Below are 10,033 nucleotides of genomic sequence, written 5' to 3'. Positions count from 1 at the left end.
CCGTGATACCGCTCAGGAAGGAGACGCGTTCTGTCTCCTAGAGATGAACGTACTTCGGTGCGAAAAGTGCAAATCAATCCCAGAACAACAGCAAAGGACCTTGTGAAGATGCTGGAGGAAACGGGTACAAAGTATCTATATCCACAGTAAAACGAGTCCTATATCAGCATAACCTGAAAGGCCACTCAGCAAGGAAGAAGCCACTGCTCCAAAACCGCCATAAAAAAAACAGACTACAGTTTGCAACTGCACATAGGGACAAAGATAGTACTATTTGGAGAAATGTCCTCTGGTCTGATAAAACAAAAATAGAACTGTTTGGCCATAATGATCATCGTTATGTTTGGAGGAAAAGGGGGGAGGTTTGCAAGCCGAGGAACCATCACTACCGTGAAGCATGGGGTGGCAGCATCATGTTGTGCTGGTGCTTTGCTGCAGGAGGGACTGGTGCACTTCACCAGTCACGGTATGGCCATTGGAGTGGCCATCACAAAGCCCTGACCTCAATCCTATAGAAACGTTTTGGGCAGAACTGAAAAAGTGTGTGTGAGCAAGAAGGCCTACAAACCTGACTCAGTTACACCAGCTCTTTCAGGAGGAATGGGACAAAATTCACCCAACTTATTGTGGGAAGCTTGTGGAAGGCTACCCGAAATGTTTGACACAAGTTAAACAATTTCAAAGCAATGCTACCAAATACTAATTGAGTGTATGTAAACTTCTGACCCACTGGGAATGTGATGAAAGAATTAAAAGCTGAAATAAATAATTCTCTCTACTATTATTCTGACATTTCACATTCTTAAAATAAAGTGGAGATCCTAATTGACCTAAGGCAGGGAATTTTTACTCAGATTAAATGTCAGGAATTGTGAAAAACGGAGTTTAAATGTATTTGCCTAAGGTGTATGTAAACTTCTGACTTCAACTGTACAATACATTTCTATCTCGAACTTTATAGAATGCTCAATTTAGAACAGATATACTTTTCATTCAGTGCAATCTTTTCAGGTCTATACAATACATGTATATCTGTCAGTTGTGGCCTCTCCTTTCCTGGAGCCAGGTACGTGGTGTGTGGGAGGGGCTGTGGAGAATACAAAACAAAAGCCACCCAACCTACAGTGGCTCCTTCTCTACCTGTGGGCAGCCAATTATTTGCTCATTTCTCCATCGTCAACATGCATTGAGGAAGAAGAAAGAAGACGTCAACCATGCGCCAATCTCGTTGAGCGTCATGAGCCGGATTTGATACAAAAAAACATGAGGTATGTGTCAATTAAAGCTGGAGTTTGTTTGTAGACATTGCGACATTATTTTGAGGGTGTGTATTAGTTATATTTCACGCTATTATGATCCAGTCATATGGGATTACACTGAACGTCATCAAATATAGTTTCCCGGTTGTAGAGTATGTTACTGGATGTGGGCAAACTTTAGTTCCAGCATATGCCAGCCCAATGCTAACACGCCTTATTCAAATAAACCGACTGAAGCCACAATGATGACCGGTGTTTTAGTGCTGGGGTGTAACAACAGCCAGCACACCTAGTAACTAGAGCGGTGTTGGATATCCATGGTCTAGGGGTGGGCAATTCCAGTCCTCGAGGGCCTGATTGGTGTCACAGTTTTGCCCCAACCCCAGCTAACACACCTGACTCCAATAATCACCTAATCATGATCCTCAGTTTAGAATGCAATGTGATTAATCAGGTGTGCTTTCTCGAGATGGAGAAAGTGTGACACCAATCAGGCCTCCCTGGACTTCTAACACTTGTCTGTCTTTTATGCGATTTAATTATGTGATTGTCAGACAGCCAAGGAATAGTTATTGTAGTCTAACTACACCACCAGTACACCAGACGCAATTGTCTTCGTAACAAACTCCTACACAAAGGGCAAAGCAAACCGTGGTCATGCAATATAGCCTACTCTTGGTGCTTTCAAGACATCTGATAACATGACCCTGCTGCAACAGGTGCCATCTCTAATTTCTTTCCTTATATAGTTTATCAATTTGTCTGATCATGCACCAGTGACCATCTATAACTACTGTATGTTGCACCAGAGAGAGCTACTGTGAAAACCTCAACTTTGATTTCATGCTGTTCAACTGCACATAACACAATGCCACTTCTCTTTTAGGCAGGCTATATTTTTTTCATTGATAATAACTGCAGACATGCACATGGTCTTATAGAGTATATGTATATGAGAGAATAATTAAAAATATTAATTTTAATCTTAATGATATATTCATGTTTGCTGTGTAAGGGGTGATTTCAAGAAATGTTTATACATTCAAATGGTACTTCTGTACAACAGTGTGGCAAGAACCATTGACCCCTCTCACTCTTTCTATCCTTTCTCTCTTCATCAGCCCAGCTCTGATGCAATCCTGTACAGCCCTTTCTGGAAGGCTGTATAGAAGACCCTGTTTTCTATTCATCCTGGTGGCAGTGGCTGTCTCCGTGACCTACACCACCTTCGCCTTGAATTGGTGGAATGACCCACAGCGACCCTCGGTAATCAGTCACACTGGAAAGACTCCTGATGATGACAGGACCAATCACACTGGAAAGATTGCTGATGATGATCAGGTGAACCCGCGTGTCTTGACCAATCGGAATGGTGTCCAATGGGAGGATCCCGGGCGGTACCACGTGGCATACCCGCGGGGATACAAATTCATAATGGATGAGCCGGAGAAGTGTCGGACCGGGAATCAGGCCCCGTTCCTGGTGCTGATGGCCCCCGTGGCGCCTGGTAACCCTACTGGAAATTTCACACAAGATTAACACATTCTGTTTGCAATTCTAACATGATCCATTGCATGTGAAGTGATAACCTGTTTCCAATATATTTTAAATGTATGTATATGTATGTATATGTATGTATATGTATGTATGTGTATGTATATGTATGTATGTGTATGTATGTATATGTATGTGTATGTAGGAACTAAAAATGCAATCCAAACTAGCTTTTTTTTTCAGGTGTTTGTGAAAGCCGACTGGAAGAAATTGTTACAGTAAAATGTGTTATTGTGTAATTATTGTATTTCCAACACGTTTTTAACATGTACATTTCCGGTAGGTAACCTGGCCTCCCGGGACGCCATCCGCAGGACGTGGGGTAATGAGACCCTGGTGCATGGGAAGAAGGTACAAACGCTATTCATGTTAGGACTTCCTGGAGGACCAGGTGCCCAGGAGCTGCAGGAGAAGGTTGGTCTTGAATGTTTTAGCTTTTTTTAAATTTTTTTTATTAAGTGCGTTGGGCTTGTTAATATTTAAATAGTTTGATTTGACTTGAGTTGATTCTGTTCTGATTCGAAGGTGAACCAGGAGAGCCGGGTGCACCACGACCTCCTCCAGAGCAACTTCAAGGACACCTACCATAACCTGACCATCAAGACCATGGTGATCCTCGAGTGGCTCGTCTCGCGGTGCCCTGAGGCCTCCTACGCCATGAAGATTGACTCAGACGTGTTCCTCAACGTCCAGAACCTTGTCTCCATGCTGGTCAACCCTGACACTCCCAAACAGAACTACATGACCGGTCTAGTCTGGTGGCACAGCCCGGTGCTGAGAAACCCCAACAACAAGTTCTTCCTGCCTTATGAGGTGATGGCTGAGTCGGAGTATCCTCCGTACCCTCTGGGGTTTGGCTACATCATGTCCATGGACCTCCCCAAGAAGATCATGGGGGTCACTCCACAGATCAAGGTATGTTGAGCTTCTGTATTTTGCTAAGCAAATGTTCCTATGTATGGGACTTAAAGTATTATTTTTTCTTTATTTCTCTCATTCATTGGTAACACTTTATTATTATGTAGCATTCCCAAAGCATGTCATTATTTAATTAATCCTGCCATTCATCCATCCATTTAATTTCATTCAAGCCCATCTACATCGAGGATGCCTACCTGGGGATGTGTCTGAAGCGACTGGGCATCTCCCCCACCAATCCTCCCAGCAAGTCACTCTTTGACGTCAACCCCATCTACAGCTACGGACGCTGCAAACTGTCCACCGTGGTTGCCGTGACGACGACCAAAGTGAGCCAGCTGCTGAGGTACTGGCAGGACTACACAAGGCCCGGCCCGCCGTGCTGAGAGGGTAATCACCACAGCAAACATTGCTTCTTCCTGTTTGGAAAACGGAATTCATGAAGACACTTCCTGTATGTTTCCCTTCCTGGAAATGTTGAATTGGAACTTTGGGTAAGAGACATTGGCTCTTGCATAAGAGACATCCGTTCACTCTTGTTGGGAGATCCATAGGTTGTTTGGTATTTTGCTAATGTATACCTCAACCCTTCCCTTTACATTGACTGTGGTGCAGTGAAGGTGGATAGGTGTTGGAGATGGCTTATTGGGCCTGTCTCAATACCTTTCAACTGTCACATGCTGCAACAAAAAGATCCCAAGCTGCATATTTGTATCATACAAAGAGAGCCTTAAGACTGGATCCTATCAGATCTGCCCTAGCCGACACCCGCATAGTGGTTGTATTGGTGGTGTCGGAGGTGGCACTGTCAAATCCACAAGCGGCTCCCGGCACTATACCTAAAGTGGACATTGCCATTGGCTGACATATATTGTGTTATTTTATGGTTTACATCAACCTACCACACAAGGCAATAGCCTACGTGTCAACAGTATGTTTATGTTATATAGTATTGTTGAGAAATTTGGGGTTACTTAGAAATGTCCTTGTTTTGGGGTGAAAAACACTTTTTGTCCATTAAAATAACATCAAAATGATCAGAAATACAGTGTAGACATTGTTGTAAATGACTCATGTAGCTGGAAACGGCTGATTTTTTTTATTTTTTTTTTTTTGAATTTTACCCCTTTTTCTCCCCAGTTTCGTGGTATCCAATTGTTTTTAGTAGCTACTATCTTGGCTCATCGCTACAACTCCCGTACGGGCTCGGGAGAGACGAAGGTTGAAAGTCATGCGTCCTCCGATACACAACCCAACCACACACTGCTTCTTAACACAGCGCGCATCCAACCCGGAAGCCAGCCGCACCAATGTGTCGGAGGAAACACCGTGCACCTGGCAACCTTGGTTAGCGCGCACTGCGCGTGGCCCGCCACAGGAGTCGCTGGTCAGTAGGACATCCCTACCGATCAAGCCCTCCCTAACCCGGACGACGCCGGCTACAACAGAGTCTGGGCGTGAACCCAGAGTCTCTGATGGCACAGCTGGCGCTGCAGTACAGCGCCCTTAACCACTGCGCCACCCGGGAGGCCTCACAGCTGATTTTTTTAAATGGAATATCTACATAAGCGTACAGAGGCCCATTATCACAGGGATGCAAACTAGTCACCTTTTGGCGAAATTTGCCATTTTGAATCCAAAATAGGTGACCTACGTGATTTGTGTAGATCTGATGAGAAAAGTTGTGTGAATGTGTGGTTGGGGTTGGATCACTACTGGCTGTAAGCGAATGAGTGATGCGCGTTTGGCGAAATACTGGCTGTATCCAAGGCTCAGCCAATCGTTTGCGTAACAACAGAATGCAGCGCAGCAAGCGACTGAAGAGACAACCAATTTGCTAGTTACAGCCAGTAGTGATCCAACCCCAACCACACACACACACATATTTAGCGAGTATTCAGACCCCTCTAGCAACACAATTTCAAAAAATCGACTAGCAACTTTTTCTTTTGTTATTGAAGACTTTTGGAGACTAAAGTGAAAGCTCCTTACTCTTCTCAACGAGCAGCTGGTCCCTAAAGTGAAAGCACGTATCCTCCTTACTCTTCTCAACGAGCAGCTGGTCCCTAAAGTGAAAGCACGTATCCTCCTTACTCTTCTCAACGAGCAGCTGGTCCCTAAAGTGAAAGCACGTATCCTCCTTACTCTTCTCAACGAGCAGCTGGTCCCTAAAGTGAAAGCACGTATCCTCCTTACTCTTCTCAACGAGCAGCTGGTGCCTAAAGTGAAAGCACGTATCCTTCTTACTCTTCTCAACGAGCAGCTGGTCCCTAAAGTGAAAGCACGTATCCTCCTTACTCTTCTCAACGAGCAGCTGGTCCCTAAAGTGAAAGCACGTATCCTCCTTACTCTTCTCAACGAGCAGCTGGTCCCTAAAGTGAAAGCACGTATCCTCCTTACTCTTCTCAACGAGCAGCTGGTCCCTAAAGTGAAAGCACGTATCCTCCTTACTCTTCTCAACGAGCAGCTGGTCCCTAAAGTGAAAGCACGTATCCTCCTTACTCTTCTCAACGAGCAGCTGGTCCCTAAAGTGAAAGCACGTATCCTCCTTACTCTTCTCAACGAGCAGCTGGTCCCTAAAGTGAAAGCACGTATCCTCCTTACTCTTCTCAACGAGCAGCTGGTCCCTAAAGTGAAAGCACGTATCCTCCTTACTCTTCTCAACGAGCAGCTGGTCCCTAAAGTGAAAGCACGTATCCTCCTTACTCTTCTCAACGAGCAGCTGGTCCCTAAAGTGAAAGCACGTATCCTCCTTACTCTTCTCAACGAGCAGCTGGTCCCTAAAGTGAAAGCACGTATCCTCCTTACTCTTCTCAACGAGCAGCTGGTCCCTAAAGTGAAAGCACGTATCCTCCTTACTCTTCTCAACGAGCAGCTGGTCCCTAAAGTGAAAGCACGTATCCTTCTTACTCTTCTCAACGAGCAGCTGGTCCCTCCGCGTCCAGACTGCAAATGAACAGCGCATGCGGGAAGCCGCCGCTAGCTGATCTCGCCCTGGCTTACATTCAGGGCGGGATGTAAATGTAAAATGTTCTTTGTCTAAAATAAATCACTGCATTTGACTCATACAGCCTCAGTCACTTACTCACCTTGTCCACTGTGTGTGTGTGTGCCTCTGTGACATAAGCTAAACATCTAGCTGGCTAGCTCATCATGTCTCAGTCTAAACTGTACACTCAAATACAGAAAGGAGTGGGAATCAAACCCTGAATTCAAAGGCTGGTTGAAGCCGTTTATTGGAGATGATACACGGGCATACTGCCTGTATTGTAGGGCTGATTTCTACGCCAAACTTAGTGATGTGGAAGAACACATGACAACTCAAAAACATACTCAAAAGGCAAAGCTTAAGTTCCATCCAAAACAAGCTGACATTAATGGTTAAAAAAACTTGACTCTGCAAAAAAGGCTGAGGCCACCATGGCATTAGCTATCGCTGAACACTGTTCCATGCTGGCATGTGATCACATTGGAGAAGCATGTAGAGCTGCTTTCTCAGACTCCACCGCTGTTACCCACTTCAAAATGCACAGAAATGATTAATGGTGTTCTAGCACCATACTTTCTGAAAAAGTTGGTCGCAGATGTGGGTGACCAGATGTGGGTGACCAGATGTGGGTGACCAGCGTTTCAACCTCTGAGTCCACAGATGTAAGTGTTTCTAAGTACCTGGGGGTTGTGATAAGGTAGTTTAGTGACACCAGGCAGACAATTGTATCAACATTTCTGGGGCTTGTTGAGTTGGAGGGAGGAGATGCCAAGTCTATGGCCCGTGCTGTTGTGGCTTTCCTCAGTGTTATCTTAAAGAGAAACTCCTGGGGATAGGGACTGACAATGCCTCTTATGACGGGGATTAACAATGGGGTCCATAAAGTGCTGAAGGAGGAGTATGGCCTCAAATCTGGTTCTTATTCGCTGTGTGTTCCACTCTCTGCAGTTTGCTGTAAGTCATGCTCCCAATGACACCATCCCCCGTAGTGTGGAGTACTTGGTACGAGAGACTTATAACTGGTTTTGTGTCTCCAAAGCACAGGGAGGCCTACAAGGCCATATATGAGACCGACTGTGGGGAAAAACCTTTACAGACAACCAAGGTGTGTGCCACACGTTGGCTCTCCATTGAACCCGCTGTTTCACGCATTTTGGACCAGTGGGAGGAGATTAGGCTGCATTTCGCAGTCACCAAGTCAATCAATCAATCAAATTTATTTTATATAGCCCTTCGTACATCAGCTGATATCTCAAAGTGCTGTACAGAAACCCAGCCTAAAACCCCAAACAGCAAGCAATGCAGGTGAAGAAGCACGGTGGCTAGGAAAAACTCCCTAGAAAGGCCAAAACCTAGGAAGAAACCTAGAGAGGAACCAGGCTATGTGGGGTGGCCAGTCCTCTTCTGGCTGTGCCGGGTGGAGATTATAACAAAACATGGTCAAGATGTTCAAATGTCCAATGAAGTCCAGTGAACACTGCTACATGGCTGAGGGTTTATACTCCATGTACAGTGAACACTGCTACATGGCTGAGGGTTTATACTCCATGTACAGTGAACACTCCTACATGGCTGAGGGTTTATACTCCATGTACAGTGAACACTGCTACATGGCTGAGGGTTTATACTCCATGTACAGTGAACACTGCTACATGGCTGAGGGTTTATACTCCATGTACAGTGAACACTCCTACATGGCTGAGGGTTTATACTCCATGTACAGTGAACACTGCTACATGGCTGAGGGTTTATACTCCATGTACAGTGAACACTGCTACATGGCTGAGGGTTTATACTCCAAGTCCAGTGAACACTGCTACATGGCTGAGGGTTTATACTCCAAGTCCAGTGAACACTGCTACATGGCTGAGGGTTTATACTCCAAGTCCAGTGAACACTGCTACATGGCTGAGGGTTTATACTCTATGTACAGTGAACACTGCTACATGGCTGAGGGTTTATACTCCATGTACAGTGAACACTGCTACATGGCTGAGGGTTTATACTCCATGTACAGGGATCCTCAAAACATACTGTATCTGACTTTTTTGAAGTCAGTGCTGGGTGAGTGATAAGAGAATTATGTTATCCAGGTACATAACCCAATTGAATTATATTACTCTGTCTGCAAACCAGAATTTGTAAGATCCTGGTCGAATGAAACAAACGGAGGCCCAGCTAAAGTAGTTAAATGTTTATTCACGGAACGTTCTAAAGTAAAGAATACAATTAATTTTATACTGACTTCTCACACATACGCACACACTGTCTGTCTCACTACCCAGCCGACAGAGATGGTGACCTTGTCCTGCTACACTGTCTGTCTCACTACCCAGCCGACAGAGATGGTGACCTTGTCCTGCTACACTGTCTGTCTCACTACCCAGCCGACAGAGATGGTGACCTTGTCCTGCTACACTGTCTGTCTCACTACCCAGCCGACAGAGATGGTGACCTTGTCCTGCTACACTGTCTGTCTCACTACCCAGCCAACAGAGATGGTGACCTTGTCCTGCTACACTGTCTGTCTCACTACCCAGCCAACAGAGATGGTGACCTTGTCCTGCTACACACACTGTCTGTCTCACTACCCAGCCGACAGAGATAGTGACCTTGTCCTTGAGACGTACTCCCCGTTCTCTCCCAAATCTCTAGTCAGGTCGGCACCAAGCTCAGACAGTCTGTGTTTAAAATACCATAAAGACATATTGTTTTACCCTAATTCTGACTAGGACTACACATTTATTGATTATGATTTTATACATTCTAATCAATTCCATACAATTATATGTTTCAGGGCTGAATATTCTAATCATTCAATTAACAGACAATTCTCACCCATCAGTGAGGTACAGTAGTGCTGGGTGAGGTACAGTAGTGCTGGGTGAGAGCAAGTAGATCCTCTTAAGCTACTTGACAGCTTGGTTAGCCTGATCAAGTCTGTGACCAGCAGGGTGCTGAATCCACTGGCAAATGTTGATGTACTCAAAGAGCCAATAGATGGATACATCAGTCCCAAACCGTACCTTGGTTACCTTTTTGAGTCAAAGGCAGCTGAGCTCCACCTTGTACCTGAGGATGAAAACAATGTCCGAAAGCAGTGTGTAGCCTTCACCATCTCCCTCACTATGGAGTTGTCCGGCAGTCTCACCCTCAACATTGAAGCATTGCCTCCCAGGTGGCGCAGTGGTTAAGGGCGCTGTACTGCAGCGCCAGCTGTGCCATCAGAGTCCCTGGGTTCGCGCCCAGGCTCTGTCGTAACCGGCCGCGACCGGGAGTTCCGTGGGGTTTTTATTATTTTATTTTATTTTTT

General features: G+C 45.3%; 1 protein-coding gene across 2 annotated transcripts; it reads left to right on the top strand.

Annotated features, from left to right (window-relative positions):
- Positions 1-1,069: 1,069 nt before the first annotated feature.
- LOC110485554 (beta-1,3-galactosyltransferase 2) lies at positions 1,070-6,797 on the top strand. 2 transcript variants are annotated; one of them, XM_021556653.3, is made up of 5 exons: positions 1,070-1,268; positions 2,381-2,766; positions 3,097-3,227; positions 3,339-3,728; positions 3,905-6,797. In XM_021556653.3, exons 1-5 carry the CDS (start codon positions 1,264-1,266, stop codon positions 4,115-4,117), a joined length of 1,125 nt encoding a protein of 374 aa, XP_021412328.3. In that variant the 5' UTR covers positions 1,070-1,263; the 3' UTR covers positions 4,118-6,797. The 2 variants fall into 2 exon arrangements, with proteins under 2 accessions (XP_021412328.3, XP_090051705.1); XM_090195579.1 differs by having other exon boundaries at positions 1,127-1,268; positions 2,381-2,525; positions 3,905-4,775.
- The last annotated feature ends 3,236 nt before the right edge of the window (positions 6,798-10,033 follow it).

This window comes from Oncorhynchus mykiss, chromosome 13, assembly GCF_057628025.1.
Source record: "Oncorhynchus mykiss isolate SJ-2025 chromosome 13, ASM5762802v1, whole genome shotgun sequence".
Taxonomy (NCBI): domain Eukaryota; kingdom Metazoa; phylum Chordata; class Actinopteri; order Salmoniformes; family Salmonidae; genus Oncorhynchus; species Oncorhynchus mykiss.
Note: the sequence above shows the minus strand (reverse complement) of the source record. Positions and strands in the feature narration are given on the sequence as shown.

Bases quoted from the DNA above. Each gene is read 5' to 3' on its own strand.
- LOC110485554 (XM_021556653.3), top strand. The intron at 3,228-3,338 runs GTTGGTCTTGAA...TCTGATTCGAAG, and splicing joins CCCAGGAGCTGCAGGAGAAG to GTGAACCAGGAGAGCCGGGT. The intron at 3,729-3,904 runs GTATGTTGAGCT...ATTTCATTCAAG, and splicing joins GGGTCACTCCACAGATCAAG to CCCATCTACATCGAGGATGC.